The sequence below is a fragment of the Monodon monoceros genome, unplaced genomic scaffold (assembly GCF_005190385.1).
Source record: "Monodon monoceros isolate NGI ecotype Baffin Bay Population unplaced genomic scaffold, NGI_Narwhal_1 Super_Scaffold_21, whole genome shotgun sequence".
NCBI lineage: Eukaryota > Metazoa > Chordata > Mammalia > Artiodactyla > Monodontidae > Monodon > Monodon monoceros.
In genome coordinates this window covers 171,870,381-171,891,371 of record NW_021703778.1, presented here as the reverse complement: position 1 = coordinate 171,891,371, position 20,991 = coordinate 171,870,381, and the positions used below count along the sequence as shown (strand labels likewise).

The following is a 20,991-nucleotide window of genomic DNA, read 5'->3' as shown; positions in this document are numbered from 1 at the left end:
CGTGATGTGCACAGCCTCTGGGGGAGGCTGCCCAGGTGCCTTCCCAGCGGCCCCTGAAGTGTGGGCACCACCCCTGCACCCACTTGCCCCCCAGCACAGGTCCTGTACAGCATGTGTGGCCTAAGTGGTTCAGGAGTATTTCTAAGTTAACTGATTTCCTTGAGATAATCTTAGAGTGATTCCTAGTTTACAGATTTAAACCTAAAAAGTGTCACCTTTGCTCGCATTGTAGATATTCCCATTTTCTCAATTCTTAATATTTTGCTCTGACTTTACCACTTTGTAGCTTTTAATTGTTTGTTTCTGAAATATCTGACTTCCAAAAACAGCATGAGGGTTTTCATTGTTTTTGTACTGTAAGTATCACTATCACAACCTGTGAAAACCGCTGACCTCAGCTTTAAGGGAGGAGCGGGGTCCTGAAGGATCCCCAGCTCCTGCACAGGCCCGGCCACGCCCCTTACCTCGCTCCTCAGAAGGGTCTGGACACTGCACTTATGAGGGCAGGACACCACCACGCAGGGACACTCGGTGTCTTCGTGTTTCTGAAGGAGAAAGAGAGAGTGTTGCCAACTCTGAAACACAGTCCACCTTCCCTCAGATCCCACCAGCGTTCCCAGCATCCCCACAATGACCCAAGGGAAGCCCTCTGCTCATGGTCATGTCCTTGAGTCACAAGACTCACATCACACTTGGATGGGTCGCTATGTTACACAAGTTTGAGTGCCGAAAAGAATGCATCTCACAAGAGCTACTCAGATATGACTGGTCGGGGCCACTCATGGGAGCACAGCCCACCGGAGGGGCATCCTCACGGCAGCTTCCCTCTAGCTGTGTCCCCTCTGCTGATGCTTCCCTGACACCTGCGCCCAGGTAGGTTGGGCCTTGGCCTCCCTCACACAGCAGGTGGATGGCAGGGCCCAGCCTCTGCTGGTTGGAGAGAAGGACAGTTCTCCTCTGGCTTCTCAGTTTGGGGTCTGGAAATGATGCTTCTCAAGAGCCTGAAAACAATGTGATCTACTGGGTATTTAAATTACTGTCCTGATAGCTGATCTTCCTTTAGTGCGTGGTAAACGTGGATAAATTTTGGTGTAGCCCTTCTCTGGATGGCACAGATTTCAACACAGAGCCTGGATGACGGTGACTGTTCAACTCGGTGCCCCAGGCACCTGCTGGGCACCTGTCCGGTACACCTGTCCACAAGTGAAGCGCAGGCAAGAGCTCCCACGAGGAGAGCAAACCCAAGGCTCTGGAGAGCACCTCCAGACACATGACAAAGGGCCGCTGGAGGGAGACCGACACAGGCAGAGCCAGACCTGCCACGTAACACAACCGTGGGAGGCCAGGCTCCCGGAGGTGGCATCCCTCGGCAAGAAGAGAATGTGGCGGGTTTTCCTCTGAGGCCCTGGGACACTCCCAGTTCTCCTGGCTGGGCCTCCAGTTAGGCCGCTGTTGAGGTGTGTCTGGGGCAGCGCTGGCTGCCAGGCCGTCTGACCCGGCAGGCATGCAGGTCGAGGACACGGCGCCCGAGAGGACACTCCTCTCCTCCGGGGAGGCCTGGAGCCAGGTGCAACACCATCTGAAGTCCCTCGTCTGGACCAGCGCCCTGCGGGCTGTGCAGCGCGGAGAGGACACCTGGACGCGGCCGCTCTGCTCCGGGGCCTGGTCCCCAGAGGCCTGCAGGGCCCGCGGTGGGCGAGCCCACGGCTGTCCCGAACTCAGCAAAAATCACCTGACTGGACTGAGCCTGACCAGCACCTCCCAAGAGGGGACCCCCGACGGATGCCTGGCCGCGCTCAGAATCCCTAAGAGTTCCCAGGTGCCATCACGCCTTTCAGGGGGAAACCTCGGCCAAACAGCTTCTCTCTGCCTCACCTGTAAGAGGGGGCGTGACCAGCCCTCCCTCAGAGGGCATCTGTGAGGACAGAATCCGTCACGGGCCCGGAGAACTAACGTGGCCGACACTCCACGGACGCCACGCCTCCCTCCTGAGCCTGCCCTCGACCCTGCCTTCATTCACCAGGCCAGGCCTGCCCTGGGTGTCAGGGGTGGCCTGACCAGGACAAACAGATAATCACCACTGCGGCAGGGAGGCCGGGAGCGAGCAGCGGGGGTGGTGGCCTGGGACGGCGCTCTGAGGAAGAACCAGGGGTGGGGGCAGTGTACCGGGGAGGGCAGAGCAGGGGGTAGCAGGAGGTGAGGCTGGGGGCCCGCAGGCCACTCCCATCAATAGCTTTGTGTATCTTCGCAGATCTGTGCAAGGACGTCCAAATGACGAATGTCTAGAAATGGGCTTCTTTACCCTTCTTTCAAAGGGTAGAACATTTAAAATGGGATTTGGGGTCTTCCCTGGTGGCGCAGTGGTTGAGAGTCCGCCTGCCGATGCAGGGGACACGGGTTCGTGCCCCGGTCCGGGAAGATCCCACAGGCCGCGGAGCGGCTGGGCCCGTGAGCCATGGCCGCTGAGCCTGCACGTCCGGAGCCTGTGCTCCGCAACGGGAGAGGCCACAGCAGTGAGAGGCCCGCGTACCACAAAAAAACAAAAACAAAAAAAAGGGATTTGGAGGGGTATTGCCAGCCTACCCTCCAATCAGCCTACACAAGCCCACCCTCACTGCAGTGAGAACGCACGGCCCCAATCGAATTCTATCAAACTTTCCCATCGCTGACAGTGACAGGTGAAAAACAATGGGTATGATTTGCAATTCTTTAATGATGTGTAGTTATTAGTATGTTTTTTATGTTAACCATTTATATTTCCCGTGAATTGCCTTTCATAGCTTTTGTCCACTGCAGTGGGTTGAACAGTGACCCCTGAAGTTCATGTCCCCCCGGAACCTCAGAACGTGACCCCGTTTAGGAAAGAGGGTCTCTGCAGATGTAACGAGTTAAGAGGCCACCCTGGATTAGGCTGGGCCCTGAACCTAGTGACACTGTCCATGTAAGAGGAGAAGACGTACAGCAGGAAGACTGCCATGGGGACATGCAGGCAGAGGTCGGAACGGTGCAGCCGCAAGTCTGGGAGCCCAAGGACCGCAACCCCCAGGAGGTGGGGAGGTGAAGGAGGGGTCTTCTCTAGAGCCTCTAGAGGGGCATGGCCCTGAGGCAACCCTGGATCCACACTTCTGCCTCTAGGACTGTGAGGGAACAAATTTCTGTTGTTTTAGGCCACCAACTTTGTGGTACTCTGTTATGACAGCCAAACAAAGATAATACACCTGTTTTCCAAAAAAAAAAAAAAAACCTGTTAATCTGTCGATATGTAAGAACTCTTCGCATATTAATGAAATTTGTCCTGCCTGTCAAAGCAAATGTGACTTTGATACACACACAGAACGGATATCACGCGTGTGTGGGCCATAAAGCATAAGTGCGTAGTGAGCACCCACCAGGGACAAGGATGTAACCAACGGCCATCACCTGCAGGCTCCTCTTCTGCCTCGCCCCCGCCTTCTCCGACTAAAACCACAAGGCTGAATCTGCGCTTTTACTTCCTTTGCTTAAAAAAAGGTTTCATTACACGTGTATGTGTAACAGGTAAGATACTGTTTCGTCTTGACTGCTTTTGAATTTTGTTAACACGGAATTCCGCCTTTCGACCCTTCTGCGACCTGGCTCAACACCACGCTCCTCGGGCGGGCGAATCCACGAGTCGCATAAGTGGACTCGTGGATTCCACTGTCACTGCTGTCATACAACCTTCCCTGCTGTGCACACTGTCCACGGGGTCCGCTACAAGTGATGTGTCTGTTCTCCAGCAGAGGGACGTTTGGATCGTTCCCAGATCTCTCTGCTCCTCTGGTTATGCTTGACATACTCTCTGCAGTGCATGTGCGACAGTTTCTCTTAAACATCTAGGAGAGGGGCTGCTAGTTGAGAACATGAGTTTTCAACCTAATAAAATACTGCCACGTGTTTGCCAAAGTGGCTGTACCTGTACGTTACAGTACACAGTCGACCCTTGAACCCGGGTATGAACTGCGTGAGCCGACGTACACGCGGATTTTCTTCACTAGGTGTGCACTGCGGCACTACGCGACCCACGGTCGGCTGACGCTGTGGACGCGGGACCTCGGCTAGGAGGGCTGACTGTAACGTTATACTCGTGTTCGAGACTGCTCGGAGAGTCTGCGCCCAGCCCCTGTGTCATCCAAGGGCCAAATGTATACACGTTCCCATAAAACGAGATCTTTACAATTCTTGACTGTTCACAAATTAACAGAACTGTTTAAAGAGAATGATATTCGATAATTTCTGGGCTAAATGGAAAAGAAGAGATTTTTTCCTGACACTTTAAATTCTGCTATTAGATTAAACAAAACAACTTGAAAATAGCTGCCGGTACCATGGTTTAAAGATAGAAAAGAAATGCTCACATGAACTGCAACGGTCCAGAGAGTCAGTGCGTTGTTTGATTTTTTTGATGGGAACCATTTTTAAAGTCTGTGTTGAATTTTTTTTTAAAATTTATTTATTTTTGGCTGCATTGGGTCTTCATTGCTGCATGTGGGCTTTCTCTAGTTGCGGTGAGCAGGGGCTACACTTCATTGCGGTGCAAGGGCTTCTCACTGCGGTGGCTTCTCTTGTTGTGGAGCACGGGCTCTTGGTGCACGGGCTTCAGTAGTTGTGGCTCTCGGGCTCTAGAGCTCAGGCTCAGTAGTTGTGGCGCACGGGCTTAGTTGCTCCGTGGCATGTGGGATCTTCCCGGACCAGGGCTTGACCCCGTGTCCCCTGCATTAGCAGGCGGATTCTTAACCACTGTGCCACCAGGGAAGCCCTCTGTGTTGAATTTTGCCACAGCATTGCCTCTGTCTTCTGCTCTGGCCCCTTGGCCGCGAGGCCTGCGGGATCCTAGCTCCTCAACCAGGGACTGAACCGCACCTCCTGCGCTGGAAAGGCGAAGTCCCTGGAGTCTCGGCGCTTTATCAACCTACATTTTATCAACACTTGATATATCTGTCACACCACAAAATGCAGGACAGGGAGGAAAGTCAGGATGAACTGGGGCTTCAGGCCTAAGTTAAGCAACGGCTCTTTTTAAAAATAACCTTAAGGCCTGAGAGGATGAGACTGTGAGGGTTGAAAGAACAAGACTTGGGAGCCAGATCCCACCACTGCTAACAGGGCGGGGGCCCGGGGGGAGTCTTGGCCGCTTCCAGGTGGGTGAGCAAGGGCGGATGGGTGTGGCCGCCTGCCAGCGCCGAGGGCCCCAGGAGCCGGCGGCTGGTGCACAAGCAGCGAGCCCACGCAGGGCGCCTCTCACAGTTATCACAGGTGGACAGAAAGTAACATCTGCCCCAAGACACGCTGCAGCGTCAACACTGATAAAACAGTTTTAAAAGTTTTCATCACAAAAGCATAGTAAGATTTAATTTAATTTAATTTGCACAACTCAGGTCCCAAACTGGTAATTACCACTTTGTGCCTCTGCACCTGCTGTGTCTCTCTCTCCTGTTTGCAGTCAACAGATTGAAGACCCAGATCAGAGCAAACGCCACCTCCTCTCCAAAGCCCTCCTGGACCCTATCAGGCCATGTTTAACTGTCTCTTCCCGTACCACCATGTACATAATTGTATATCTGACTGTCTCCCCTACCAGACCGTGAAAGGAAGGGGAGGGACTGCAATCTACTTTTGTGTGTCCTGAGCAACTAGCTCAGGGTCTGGCGCCCAAGAGCAGTCAACAAACATTTCATGACTCCATGTGTGATGCCGTTATTCCAAAACCAACCTCTTTAAGCCTCGGCTGGAGCCCAGAGCTGGTTACTCATAGGCTGTTTAACTGACATGCTTACAATTCTTTCTCAGATGAAAATTAATTCCTGGATTCTATCCTGCAAATAAAGGTAATTGATTTTGGGCAAGAAGCAAAGTGTAACTTTGATAGCAACATAGTAACGTGTAATGTCAGGAGTATTGCTCGTTGGGTGCACCGTCTCATTCACTTGAATTTAATTACTGAAGAAATGAGAAACACTACTGCTAGTTTTCAAAGGGGAGGGCACAGCTGTTAAAGGTTACTAGTAACTGGAAACGACAAGAGAATCATACAGGGAACAGATTTCACGACGGAAGAATCCCAGGCAAAGGAAAATTATACAAGGTAAGGTAAAACGGAGGCTGTAGAATACATCTCATTTCATACAGAATAACAAAGAAAATTTCCTAAATTTTGGTCAAAGTACTCCCGAATATCCACCAGGAATTCGACTGTGGCCCTCACGCCTGGCTGCTCTGCCACGGTCGCCCCCCATCTGGTGACCCACCAGTCGCCATCCTGCCTCGGCCGGCAGCCAATTCCCAGCCCCTCCAAGCCCAGCCTCTCAGCAGCACCCGCGCCACACACCCTGCAGCTCCGCCTGCCTCTGGGACGTCACTCTCCTGACCCTTCCACGCCGGCCACGCCTTTGCTGGGCGACCTCCCCCTCTTAGTATGCTGTAAGCATCACGTGCCCCAGGCCTCTGTCCTCCGACTCTGGCCCTTCTCTCTACTCGCTCCAGTCCCAGAGCTGCAAGTACCACCTATTTACACATACATACCTACGGCCCAGACCACTCCCTATCCCCCCGAAAGCCTCCTCTCTTCCCCTGAGCCCCACTTCGGTAGGACACTCCGGTTGGTCCAGCTGCTCTAGTTACAAACGCTGGGCATCCTCCAAGCTCATACTCCATACTCGAGCCATCGGCTAATCCCAGTGGCTCTGCGTTAACTATGACCGCATCTGTCCCTTGCTCAAGGCAGCCCCCCCGTCAACTTCGCACCTCGCCTCTGCTCTGTGCAAGGGGAAATCTACCTGCTGAGTCTGCTCCATCTTGGAGCCTGAGCCCCCCCGCTGCTGCTCCCTCTGCCCCAGTGCTCTTCCTGCATCGTCCTGACTGCCTCAGAAGGGCCCGCCCTGATCACCCCTCCTCCCCTGTTACCAGTTTGTCTTCATAGTACTTATGATCTCGTCCCACTGGAAGATGAGGGTCACCACTGAACCTGCAGCTCCTAGAACAGTGCCCAGCACACAGTAGGTATGCAGTAAATACGTATTCAACAAACAGACAAATATCTGAGGGTCTCTACACCACTGGCTCTTTTTAAAGTTTGTCCTCCATCCCAACACCTGTTTCTCTTTGATTTACATATAAGTGATCGGATTCTAACATGCGCACAATATAAAACCGTGCCAAAATAATGGAGGCGTGAAAACATTTTAAATTCTCATCTCTCTCCAGGAGAGACCGCTGCACTTCAATACTGCAGGATAAATTACCCTGCTGAAGTGATGGTTATGTCACAGAGCCGTAAAATGATTAAGCAATCCAACAAGATTTTAGAGGCTATTCCCTGGCACAAGTGAAAAATTCTACCTTTTTTGAATAATCGGTCTTCATTTTTTGGGCACCCCAAATGGCAGTCAATCTAGGCAATGGAAAATTAATTGCATAAATCAAAATGGGCAAAACAAATGAAGCTTAACTCTGAAATAAAGTCAGATGAAAATTGCTATTTACCCCTATCTTTTCTCTTTATTTCTGTTAGAATAGTCATTTAACAAGCTATCCTGCGGACAAACGACATCTGGATGGAGTAGAAGGTGGGTGAGACAAGAAAACACCGCACCTGCAGCGTTATCATCGGGACCTGGCTTCTGCAGTGGCCGCACGTGGCCTCACGGTATTTACAGGCCTTGTCCACGTGGTCACGCAGGTCCTTCCTCAGCACCTTCTCTTTGCAGTCGGCACGGACACACAAAAGTTCCTCAAACTGGCAATCATTCTTCAAATGCACCTGTGAGACAATTCAAAGTTCTTAATCGGCAAAACTCAAATCTGAAATACCAAATTCTAGCCTCTATGCAATTAAATCCCACAAAAATGTTTCTATCTGCTGCTAGATCAGCTTTTCACAGAGAAGAGTGACAAATGTATCAAGAGACACTGAATTTCATGTTCCATTTAATGATTACTCAAACTATATTGCTTTTGAAGAATTAAGTCAATTAACTTTTCTTCCTGGGTAAATAAATGGTTATCTGCTAAGGACTTTGTTTTATCCCAATTCAAATATCTTTCCAGGATAAAATATGATACTAATCAAAAAAACATAAGAAGTTACGTGGAATTTCATGGTTATAAAAAGGAGAAGGTTTTAATGGGCCTTCTACAGTCAAAATTCAATTCAGATTTTTCTACTCTAAATAGGGTGGGGTGTTCAAAAACCAACTGACAATTCTGCCTATGATGTCATTAAAAATAACATTTCATACCTAAATGGCTCTGACTGCTTTCATAGTTGGTTGTGTCTGAAAGATTAATGCAGACATGATCTTAAGGGGCCACATCGTACTGACCAGGGACTTGTATTTCTGGATGTAAAGCCGACACATCACATCCCCACTTACCAGCAGGTGCCCCAGTGCTAACTGCTCTACACAGCCTCTGCCTTCGTTCCTACAGTATATCTGAAGGGCCAGAATCTCTCTCTTGCAGCAATTATCCTTAAACACCTGAAATTGAAAGTTAGCTATTTTAGAGGATTAATATTTCTTAATCTCCACATGCTGCTACTTTAGACAAGGCAAAACCACTGTAAAAATACCATGAGAACATCCCTTAAGTGGGCCTCAGAAAGCATTAAGAACTATTTTAATCTAAGTAGAATGAAGGAGCCACCCCCACTAAGGGACACAATTTAAATAATAAAACCTTAACTACCACCTTTTATTAAATAAACCAAAAGTAAGCAAGTTATACGGAACAACTGAAGATCACTTTGGAGCAGCACACATTTTGGATTAACTCTGACACACTCAAGACGAGGACACACCAGGACCAAGTTCACATCTGGATCCTGGAGATTTCAGGCACCAGCACTGCCGCAGGTGGGACCTCCCACCAAGGGACCAGGGCAGAGCCCGCTACAACTTGATGCCTTTGTAGGTCCTTGCCAGAGAAAGAGAGAAACTACTGTAAAAGATAATATTTTGCAGATGGTTTGTAAAACATTTATTTTGGTTCTTGCTCCTAAGGTTATGTCACTAATAACTCATTTTTCACCAAGAAGAAAGCATTAGCCTGCTACGTAAGAAACATTTTTAAAATTTTTATTTATTTATTTATTATTTATGGCTGTGTTGGGTCTTCGTTTCTGTGCAAGGGCTTTCTCTAGTTGTGGCAAGCAGGGGCCAGTCTTCATTGTGGTGCGCGGGCCTCTCGCTATCGCGGCCTCTCTTGTTGCAGAGCACAGGCTCCAGACGCGCAGGCTCAGTAATTGTGGCTCACGGGCCCAGTTGCTCCGGGGCATGTGGGATCCTCCCAGACCAGGGCTCGAACCTGTGTCCCCTGCATTGGCAGGCAGACTCTCAACCACCACGCCACCAACGAAGCCCAAGAAACTTTAAAAATATATGTTGCAAAGACTGCGGTTAATCCAATAATGAAAATGTTTCCCTTTGAAAATGAAAACCTCCCTTTAATTTCATTTTTCCCTTGGAAAACAAACACTCTCACTCCTTCTAACAACACAAGCTACACCGTCCTCACCCTCAGGCATTTCTAAGAAACGCCCACACGCTGCCACAGTAACAGGGGGAACAGGGAGCTCAATATGCCCTTCTAGACTCCACAAGAAAAGAAATAGAAACAACAGCTGTTAAGAGTTCAAAATAAACTAATTTGGAGTCAAATCTAATCTTTTGTAAACACGACTTTTTAAAAAAGGTCATAATTTTAGATATTAAAGTAAACAGAACAGGTATTTTTAACCAGTAATAAATAAGCTTCCTTTCTGTGCCATTAAGTTCCTTTCCTTTTTTTTTTTTTTTTTTTTTTTTTTCTCCTTTGGCTATGCCTCACAGCTTGTGGGATCTTAGTTCCCCAACCAGGGATCGAACCTGGGTCCACGGCAGTGAAAGCACCAAGTCTTAACCAATGGACTGCCAGGGAATTCCCTAAGTTTCTTAAATCATTTACCTTTAGGGAGAAAAAACATAGAACGAAAATATCAGAATAATAAAAGTACAGAATTTTAGAACTGAAAAAGATCTAGTATCATTACTACAACTGTCCCATTTTACAGATGGGGAAGTGGAGGCCCCAGGGTGGCCACTATCCTCAGTGACCCGCCGAGGGGTTGATCTCGGTCTCCCGGGGCCCAACCAACCCCACATTTTCCCACGAGGATCCATGGCTTCAGTCAGTCTCATTTATGATTCTTCAACAAATCTAGTAATTCTTCTTCAGCTAGCAATGCCATTGAAAAATAAGGATAATAACTCCGAATAATGAAATGAGACACTAAAAAATTCATCTTAGCCCATTGTTTCAACCTTTTCTCCTGGTCACATTGGTTAGATACATGTTAACAAGTTACCAGGTTGCCATGTTAAGACAAGAGGTAGAACTGAGTGATTTGTTTTTCTTAAAAACAACCCCTTCCAAGCTAAGTGAAGTCTTTAGTGGCAGGTAAATGCTAAGGAAGAACAGGTACACGGACGTTCGGCCAATTCTGTCTCTGAACCGCCCAGAGCAGGTGACACCGGATGCCCCGTCCTGGCAGCCCACGGGCACCTGTCACCAGCAACCCTCGAATCACCACACTCACCTGTGCTGCTTAACAACAAGGCCATGCGAAAAGCCCAGAGTGAGAATTTTACTGTACAATTTAATGACCTACATTTAAAAAACTGTTCAGTTCATTCATCAAAATTTCAGAACCACATATTTTTACTGATATTTTAAGTACTTCAAGAACGAGTCGTTTCAAACTAGAAGTGTGCCTGGCAGGGCCTGGCAGGGCCCGGATGGCCACAGGGATGGGTGACAGGGGCTCAGGGCCCACGGTTCGAAGCTGGTGGGCACCCAGGGCCCCCGTGTGCTCATGTGCTAAAGACCCGAGACGACAGTGCACATCTCTGCACTTTACTTACTCCTCACCCACCTGGGGGTCTTGGGAAGTGAACCCATTACCGACACAGGTGAGGAGACAGGCTCGGGGGTCACGCGGCTGGGGACCTGCCCAGCAGATCTGCCCCGTCCGTCCCGGTGCTTACATGACACAGTCCCCTGTCTCGACCCTGCTCCATCAGCTGTCAACTCAGAGAAACTCGGAACCAGGGCACTGGATGCAAACTACGCAGGAGGCACTACCCAGCGCAAAACGGTGACAAAATAATTTATTAAAAACCAAGAATACCTTGTCTTTGCTGATGCCTTCTCGACACGCAGTGCATTTCGGGCTGGAGGAGCTGAGGGGAAACACACAGTAAATGTGTTAGAGTGAAAGCCACCTTCTCATCTGAACCCACTGGATACGGTGAACCGTTCACTTTAGGGTCACATGTCTGCCATGCGAAGCTCAGAGCAACCACCAGAGCTTCAGGATGCCCCAGCGAACTTGGTTTAAATACGGTTTAAACAGGAGAAGAGGGTTAAAATTCTTCTTTTAATAGTAATTTTTCATAAGGAAGCTTTTAAGCAGAACAGCCTAGATCAGTCCCTCTTGGAAAGTCCCTTTCAATTAAAGGTGAGATTTTATTTCAGAAACCAAAAGCAGCTCTCTGTGAAGGGGCTCTTCAGCTGAGTGTCCACAGCCATCGGGAAAGCCTCTGAACGGTTCTGCTTTATAAGCACAGTCAGGGCTTTCTCCACAGGCTATTTCCTTCACAGTGTACTGAAAGGATGATGCAATTCCGTGGACTTGAACAGTGTGGGGATTTAAAGCTGACCCTGTCTAGAGAAACCACTGGTCTCCTACATTATTCTTGTCCCCAAACTCAGGACATCAGCCACTGCTCCCACGCTGCCCTGTTTTGGACTTGATTCTCACCCCATCCCGGGCCTGGAAACCACCTCCTAGAGATTAAAAATAAAAACTAATTTTGAGCGCTCCCTACTGCCAGGGCCCCTAAAGGCGCCAGGAGTCCAGGCCAGGGAGCAGGAGCAGAGGCTTCAGGAGCAGGGGGCAGGTGGGCACGAGTGCGCTGGGGCCCTGCGGAGGGGCAGGAGGGCCGAGGGTCAGTGCAGGAGGGAATTAACGCATTTTAAAATAAAAGCTCACTCATTCAGCCTACGCTAATATGGAGCTTGCGCCAAACTGTTTTAATCATGGGGATCTTTTCACACCCTTAGACCCCGGGGCTGAGCGGCATCTGGGCGGGATCCCCTGACACCTGCAGAACACAGAACAGGAGGAGCTCAAGAAGCAAAGAAGGGCCGAAACCAGGAGAGCAACAGCCCCCGGCCGCTTCCGCGGCGCCAGAGTGCAGGGAAATCAGGTGCTCTGAGCCTGCTCTGCCATCACTAAGCTCCAACCAAGAGTTATTTTACCCACTCAGCTGGCGAAGCTGAGTTCACTGTTGGGGATGAGTGGATAAGAGCACGGTGGGAAGTACCCAAAGGAGGGTGCCGGGAGAGAGGCTGCGCTCAGTGGTGGGTCTAGAGGAGCAGCGGGCAGCCTTGCCGGCCCTTGTCCGCTGCCGGGGACCCAGGCTGAGCACAGTGCCTGGCACCCCGCTCAGGAAATAACTGTGGGATGAACGAAGGTGCTCTCTCAGCCAACGTTAGCTCTGCTGTAAAACTCCAGCCTCTCTGACGCCCGTGATTCTAAATGGCATCAATGCCCAGCTGACAGGCCCGTGAGGGCTGCTGCGGGTTCCCTGACACTCACTGGATTCGGCCTGGCCCATCCCTCCCATCGCCCTGTCCCCCAATCCCAGCCCCCAGGCGCTCACCCCAAAGGGCCCCACCGTCATTTGCAGATGGGATGTCTCCTCCCCATACCGTGAGCGCCTCCAGCAAAACTTGGCCACGCAGATGGAGACCCGGGCACCAGGGCCGAGACCTCGCTGGAGAAGCTGGGGAGGGGCTCCCTGAGTCTGCGGGCCGGGCCCCGGTCCCCTGCGTTGGGGCACCCACCTGAGCAGGGCGCCCATGCAGGTCTCGCAGAAGCGGTGTCCGCACTCGGTCTGCTTGGGGTTACAGAGCACCAGGCGGCACTTCTCACACTTGTACTTGTCCTCCACGGCCTTCACGAAGCGCTCCTTGTAGCCCCCCTGCTCGGGGACCAGGACGGCAGGCCCGGCGCCGCGGTCGGGGTGCAGCTTCAGTGGGGGGTTGGCTGGCAGGGTGCCGGCGGCGTCCAGCTTTTTACTCGGCTCCATCCTGCGGGGGGCGGGGGGGGGGGGCGTCCATCAGAGACACACGCCGGGAGGCACAGGGTGCTGACGGGAGGCCGGGGAGAGCCAGTGCGTGCGCTCTCCTTCAGCCTCGAGGACACACGGGTGCCCTTCCAGCCTCCAGCACCTGACGGAGCAGGACGCCGCCATCAGACACACCTCCCACCCAAGCACCTGCTACAAGGTACAAACTGCATTATCAAGGCTCTTTAACTTAAAACACAGATGATACTCTGCCGTAACTTTAAATTCTATGCATCATTCTGATGGCGTGGCTGGAGCCGCAGCTGCTCTCAGCCAATTTCATTTCCTTGTGAGCCTCGCTGCGCTGCCAGGTGATACGACCCGACCCAGGGCAGTGTCACCGTGGAGCCCAAGGCCGGACCCGCTCCTCTCACCAGCGATGGCACCTCCCTCGGGGTCCTTCGCACTCTGCCCGCCCAAGGGGCGGCACCCGCCCAGGCCCCTGCACCGAGCCTATGCCCTGCAGCCTTGGGAGGTGCTTCCTGGGTCTGTGGGGACCCCGTGCCCGGGGTGGGCCGGTGGAGGGGACACCGGGCTGGGTCTCCATGCCCTCTGCCTTCTGGGAGCGCACAGGTGGCTGGTCCCCACCTGCGAGTCCCCGTCGCCAGGCAAAGTAGGAGGTGCCTGGAGACCAGCCACAAAGACCCCAGGCCCAGCAGCCTCGGCAGCAGCGCATCTGGTGGCCCTGCAGAGAAGGTTCTTTCACAGCTCACCAGGCCTCTCAAGACTGCGCTGTGCTTCTGCTCAATTCATCTATTTCTGCTGCTGACAAAAATAAGGGCCAAATTCTTTCTCCTCACAAGGTTGTGGGCATCCGCCCGCGTCCCCACCCTGCCCTCCTCAGCCTGAGGCTCCTCGCCAGCCGGGCCCGGCCGGGCCGCAGACTCGGGTTCTGCGGGAACCAGGGCGCACCCCACCCTAGACCCCAGGGTGCCCAGGCGGGCTGCGGGCAGAGCCCAGCTCCCCCAGCCTCATTCCTCACGCCACCTCTTCCTGCCTCTCCCTGGGGCTGTGGGAACGAACGTTTCGTAGCTGGGATGTGTAGGAACCACTCAGGCAGCAGTACATGTGACACGTAAATGACCTGGTGTTTCAGCCACACTTGGGTTACTTTTAACAAAATAGCACAGTATCGTGCAAAGTGTGGGAGCCTCCTATGAAATCTATTTGTGAAACCAAAACAAAGAAGATTTCAAAATGACCCCAAAAGGCCAGCAACCCTTTGCTCACCAACTTGTTGATTAGAATCCTGTTCATCAAGATGCTAAGTAGGAAGGTGACCGTCAGGGAAAAGGGTCAACCAGGAGCCGATCTGCTGCCACTGGCCGCCCCCCTGCCCTTCTGCAGAGGCTGACCCTGGCTCCACAGCTCCCCGCCGGGAACGCCCCTCCCACCTCCTCAGGGAGGCCCACCCTGGTCAGCCCACACACCCCACCCCTTGGTCCGTCCTCCTAAGACTGCTCGTTTATGGTTTATTCACTGCCTATCTCCCTGTGGCAGGACGCAAGCTCCCCAGCAACGTGGGTTTGGATCTGTTCTGTTGACTGACAAACACCAGGCACCTAGAATCACTAGTGTCTGATGGGTAGAAGGTTCTCATCTTATCTCAACTCAAAAATACACATTTGTTGAGTTAACAAATAGAGGGAAAGGTGAGGTCTGAGCCACTCATACCAAACTGTGTTTCTGTGAAACCAGAAAAAAAAAAAAAAAAAACACAGGAAAAGAAAACTCTTCAGATTTCACATCTGATCTCATAGCTTCATACCTTGAAAACCCTTGCTTAGATTATAAGCTACTTGCAACTTTGGTTCAGTGTTTTATCCTATAGTGCATAAAGAAGCCGTGTGTTCAATAAAGTTTTTAGTGAGAAATGTTTGATTCTTTGGAGGTGAATTCCTAGTTCAAATATGAGAGACAATTACCCCAAGATCAAGTTAATGACAAATAATAAATGTTCCTTTACCTATAACATGTCATACTCTGTACAGACAAATGAAGAATATAGTTTTAGATCCTTGGTTTTATAGGCTGCTTAAGATAAGCGAACGGATGCAAGCATCCCAAGAACATAAGGAGAACGTCACAGCAGCCTGTCCTGAAAGGCAGAGCACAGCCTGCGGCCAGCAGGTGTGCCAGGACTCACCTGGAATGTGAGGCGCTGACGTGGGTAGCTCTGCAGCGGGCCCCAGGGGCCTCTCACAGTCCTGCTCAGGGTCCCGCATCCTGGCCCACGCACGGCCCACTCCTGAGCTAAGCTGCTGGCTGGAGAACGAGCCTTTGGGGAAGGAGGGAAAGAGGCCCTACAGTGCTTAGACAGCACGAACAAGAAAAATACCAGACCTCCTTTACCTAATATTCACAAGTAAGGACGGAGAAAACTATCTAAACGTGAAATGTCCAGAATAGGCAAATCCACAGAGACACAAAGTAGATGCACGGTTGCCAGGGGCTGGGGGGAGTCAGTGCATCTACGAATGGGAACAGGGCTTCTTGGGGTGATCAAAGTGTTCCGGAATTGGATACTGGGGATGATGGCACATTCTGTGAATATACTAGAAACCACTGAACTGGACACTTTAAAGGGGTGAATTTTACGGTATGTGAATTATATTTCAATTTAAAATCTAACCAAGAATATTACCAAGTAACTGTTTAAGATGGGTTCCATTTGGGTTTGGTTAATCCGTGACATTTATACATAGTGTCATACACTTTAAAATGTAAGACTAAAACCAAAAGTGGATATGCCTGATGCTGTGGGCAGTGCCTGACACATGAGGGGACAGTAAGATTTCTTTGTAACAACAGCACCCGCTCACAGAGAAAACAACAACTAGACGTGGGGGTAACGTGTAAAGAGTAAGTACCAGATTCCGGGACTGCAACCACCCAGAGGCAGACGCTCCCCTGGGTGTTCGGTGCGACTGTGCAGATGTCCAAAAAACAGCAAATGCACACAGAGGGAAACGTGTCTCTACACAAGCTGTGCTGCACATGCAAACTAACCTACAGCTTTTCTTTCGTCACCTACAGTGTGTCCTGGGCACTTTTCCACATCAGCATGTAAAGATGCACCTCGTTATCGTGAAGGGCTGCACAGCACTCCACTGCATGGTTTACCACCTCTACTCATGGCGAGCTAGGCTGGGTTTGGTTTATATTATAAACAAACTGCAGTGAGCACTCCTGAATGCATCTTTGTACATTTAGGCAAGCACACAGCAACCCAACTGCTGGGTCAAAGATGATGTGCGTTTTAAAATACATAATCACTGCTCGGGATTTCCCTGGTGGTGCAGTGGTTAAGAATCCGCCTGCAGGGAACACGGGTTTGAGTCCTGGTCCGGGAAGATCCCGCATGCCACAGAGCAACAAAGTCTGTGCGCCACAACTACTGAGCCAGCGCTCTAGAGCCTGCGAACCACAACTACTGAGCCTGCATGCTGCAACTACTGAAGCCCACGTGCCTAGAGCCCGTGCTCTGCAACAAGAGAAGCCACCGCAATGAGAAGCCCGTTCACCGCAACTAGAGAAAGCCCGCGCACAGCAACAAAGACCCAACGCAGCCAAAAATAAATTAATTAAAGAAGTGTATATATATATATATATACACACATATATATATATATAAAATCACTACCAAACATCTTTCTAAAAAGGTTGTCCATTGTATACTTCCTCCAATGGTTAGTGAACTAATAAACATTATTTTAGAGGACAGTAGCTCATTTCACTCAAACACCGATGCTCCCGACTTTGTTTCGGCCACAGCCGGGTTTTCTGGAGGGCACTGCTGGCCTTGTTGGTGAGCACATCTCAGGTTCTTCTGCAGAGCTGTCGGCAGGCACCGCCATGCCACGCTGGAGGGCACAGCCGCCGGCCTCCTCCACGAGTGGGAGAGCCCTTCGTCAGGTGAGCAACTCTGCAGAGGTTTGCCAAGCCAACCACACTTTATTTCAACAGATAGCCGGGCACCTACAACATACACAGCTCTGTGCCTCGCGTGCAGGGCACGGGGATGAAGGAGACTGTCCCACCCTTAGAGGCCTCTGCGGGAGTCGTGAGGAAGGTGAGCACTCCAGGGTTAAAAGGTACGCGCGGCGGCAGACGCCGAGAAATGCCACCTGAGAGGTTACAAAGGGCTGCGGACCTTCAAAACAGGAGGCTAGCACCTCTGTTTGGGGGAGATGGGGGGTTTCCTGAGTGGGATTTGTGGTACGATTCCAATTCTAGCAGAGGAGGAGAGAAGGAGGGCAGGCAGACACAGCACCGTTAGCTGGTTGTGGAGGGGAACCGGGAACGGGGGGCTCTGGGGAAGGAGCCGGACAGGCAGGGCATCCAGCCCTGAGGGGTCTGGGTGGGAAGGACGGCCTGGTGCCCCTTCCCTGAGGCAGGTCCTTGGGCACAGCTTTTGTCCTCTGGGCCTCACTTTTTCTGTCCCCGTGAAAAAGTGAAAAAGAATTACTACCCCTAATTCTCATGGCATTACCAGGCGTCACTGATATATATTATACAGAGGATCCCTCTACAAACTCTGCGGCACTATACAGAGAAGATACACTCTCCTCCAGCTGGGGTCAGGAAGTCTGATGGGATCGCGCTGTTTCCTCATCTTAGACAGCTCAAAGCCTCTTTGAAAAGCCCCTTCTCAGCAATTAGGCAAGAAAAAAAGAAATAAATGGCATCCAGATTGGAAAGGAAGAAGTAAAACTATTTCTATTTTCAGATGACATAATCTTGTGTATAGAACATACTAAGGAATCAACCAAAACCAAGCTGAACTAATAAACTTGTTCAGCAAGGTCGCAGAATACAGGATCAATATATAAAAACCAGCTCTATTGCTAGACACTAGCAATGAACAATCCAAAAATAAAATTAAGAAAATCCATTTAAAAGAGCACCAAAAAGAATAAAATATCTAGCAATAAATGTGACCAAAGAAGGGCACGATGTGTACTCTGGAAATCATAAAACGTTGTTGAAGACATTAAAGATGTAAATAACGGAAAGATACCCCACGTTTACGGACTGGAAGACTTAACATACTACTCACACTGATCTACAGATTCATCTCAACCCCTATCAAAATCCTAGCTGGTTTTTTTTTTTTTCTTGCAGAAATTAATAAGCTAAACCTAAAATTCATATGGAAGTACAAGAGACCCAGAACAGAAAAAACAGTCTTGAAAAAGAAGAACAAAGTTGGAGGACTCACACTTCCTTATTTCAAAACTTACTACAAATTAATCAGGATACTATGGTACTGGAAGTAAGGACAGATATACGGCCAATGAAACAGAACTGAGAGTCTAGAGAGAAACGCTTACACTTATGGTCAACTGATTTCTGAGCAGGGTGCTGAGACCATCGACGGGGAAGGAACAGGATGCACTCAGGGCCGGCGGTCTCACTACTGTCACAGAACAAAGCAGGCTCCACTCCTAGCCGTCCTTCTCACAGCTCTTTCAGTCTGTGCTGGCGGCCACCGCCCACCAGCTGCCGAGACACCTCCCTCCTCCCTCCTCCCTCCTCCCTCCCAGGTGATCAACTCAGCAGAGCTCGGGGACAGAAAGTACCGCTTCATGGAGCACAGGCTGGGGGGATCTAAGACCTCCCTGTCTGATATCCTTCCCTGCCTTTCAAAAAATGCACTATGTGATATCTGACACATAAAAGAGATTATGTGCAATATACATGCAAGGTAAGAATACAACAACAAAACCCCAGAGCCCACTGCCCATTTAACGGTCACCGTCGACCTGTGTGCTCCTTCCTCAGCTGCCCTCCTGCCTCTCTCCAAAAGTAAATATCAGCCTGAACTTCGTATTTATAATTTTCTTACTAGCATATATTTTTCTTCTTAAACAATATACTTTTGCCCGTTTTAACCTCATAAAAATGATATACCATATGTAGTCCTCTGCCATCAGTATTACATCTACCCATGTTTGCTGTGTATAGTAGACATACTTCATTCATTTTCACTGCAGTATAATATTCCATGATGTACTTATCTATTTTCTTACCACACTGCTTCCAGTTTTTGCTATTATGGACAGTGTGTTCTGAGGCTCTCATCGCATCTAAGTTTCCCTAGACCAGGGGATTGGGGTTCAGCAACTATAACCTATGGGTCAAAGATACTCAGTAGCCTATTTTTGTTAGGCCCTTGAGCTTAAAATGCTTTTTAGATTTTTAAAGAGTCGAACAAACAAATGAAACAAAGGCAGCTGTGTGACAAGACTGTGCGCTGCCCACAAAGCCTAGAACGTTTACCACCTTGCCCTTTACAGAAGGAATCTGCCAGTCTCTGCCCTGAACTCTACGTCTAGAGTGCAGAGGAACAGCTGGTCAGCAAGGTGCAGGCGCGGCCAATTTACAAGCTTCTCTTAACCCACACCCTCCCTCACCAACACTGGGTATCATCAGACATCTTAATTTCTGCCAACCTAGCAGGTACGATGGTCCCTTTTCTTCCTTACTCTGATTAATTAAATAGGTTTAGCATCTTTTTGTACACTCATGGGCCACTTGTGATTTTCCTTCTGTTGAAATGCCTGATTGCGTCTCTTTTGCACTATTTAATTGGGTTATTGGTCTTTTAAAATATTGATTTGTAGGCGTTATTCATATGTTCTGACTGCTAATCTTTTGTTAGTTATATGTATATGTTTTTCCCCTAGGTTGTGTCTTGACTTTATTTATGTATTTTAATGAAGAGAAATTCTTAATTTTAATGTAGTCAAATGTACCCTTTTAAAGGATAATCTTTATCTGTATCTCGGCCTTTTAAAAATATTCAGATTAGCTCATGGGTGAGGTGATGCTGATGAAAAAGGGATGACCTAGTATATAGGAAACCAAAATAGAAAACAGCTCTGATTCCACCACAGAATTATTTTCAAAAGAAGGATATTCTGCTCAAATAAAAGTAGCAAATGTGCCACCAACTATGTCAAATAGACTCATATCGCTCAAGGAAAAAAATATTCTTCCTAAACAAAAGATTATTCAAGACAGAGATGGACCCGAGCAGGGCCCAGTGGGCAGGCCTGGGCCCACGCCCTTCTGTATCAGTGAGGCGCTGATGTGGGCCTTAGCTGGACCGAGGAAAGCAGGAGCTTGACTCCTTGGTAGGTGCCAGGACTGGTGGACGAATGAACACTCTCAGGTTTACCGACAATCCCAGACTCTGCCAGCGATCAAGGTCACTACAAGAAGTCAGTTCTGATTTGAAGTGTAAGAATTACCTAATCACCTCCTGAAACAACTAAGGCGACAGGAACGATGTCTTAAAATAACACAATTACCCACCTATTGTGTCCTGAGGAAAAGGGAGTTCTGGATTTAGGAAAACCACCTTTGGAGGCAGATTTTTCACAATCAGCTCAGAGGCAGACAACAGTGAGCACTGCTTATAGTTGGATGCTGATGGGGTGTATCACCTTAAGACCACATACAAAGTCATGCAGAAGGACAACCACTGAGGTGAATCTGCTTCAGATGTCCTCCCATCTATGCAACAGGGAGGGTGAAAACCTCAAGATCAGCAAAGGAAACAAAATTTCTATCCGCAGGACCAAAGTTTTCAACATCAACCAGGGAGGACACAATTTTTACTAGAATGCCCTCCAACCAACAGGCACACAAACCTTAATAATAATTTATTTTATCCTTCATAAATGTTTATGTTTACCTTTGTAAGCCGTCATACTTCCTTTTAGAAATCAGGTGGGGTGTACATAAATAATAATTTATTTTATCCTTCATAAATGTTTATGTTTACCTTTGTAAGCCG

The 20,991-nt window shown here is 49.5% G+C and overlaps 1 protein-coding gene across 10 annotated transcripts in view; it reads right to left on the bottom strand.

Moving 5' to 3' along the window:
• The window catches only part of TRAF3 (TNF receptor associated factor 3), a 118,399-nt gene that overhangs the window by 18,231 nt on the left and 79,177 nt on the right, over positions 1–20,991 (bottom strand). For 9 of the 10 annotated variants that reach the window (XM_029239372.1, XM_029239373.1, XM_029239370.1 and 6 more), the window contains 5 exons: positions 12,904–13,149; positions 11,183–11,234; positions 8,391–8,495; positions 7,610–7,777; positions 465–545 (listed from right to left, as the gene is read on the bottom strand). In XM_029239372.1, coding sequence (XP_029095205.1) covers positions 465–545; positions 7,610–7,777; positions 8,391–8,495; positions 11,183–11,234; positions 12,904–13,149 — 652 coding nt within the window. Of the gene's footprint in view, positions 1–464; positions 546–7,609; positions 7,778–8,390; positions 8,496–11,182; positions 11,235–12,903; positions 13,150–15,333; positions 16,510–20,991 lie in introns of those variants that run through there. The other variant, XM_029239377.1, reaches the window with a different exon arrangement.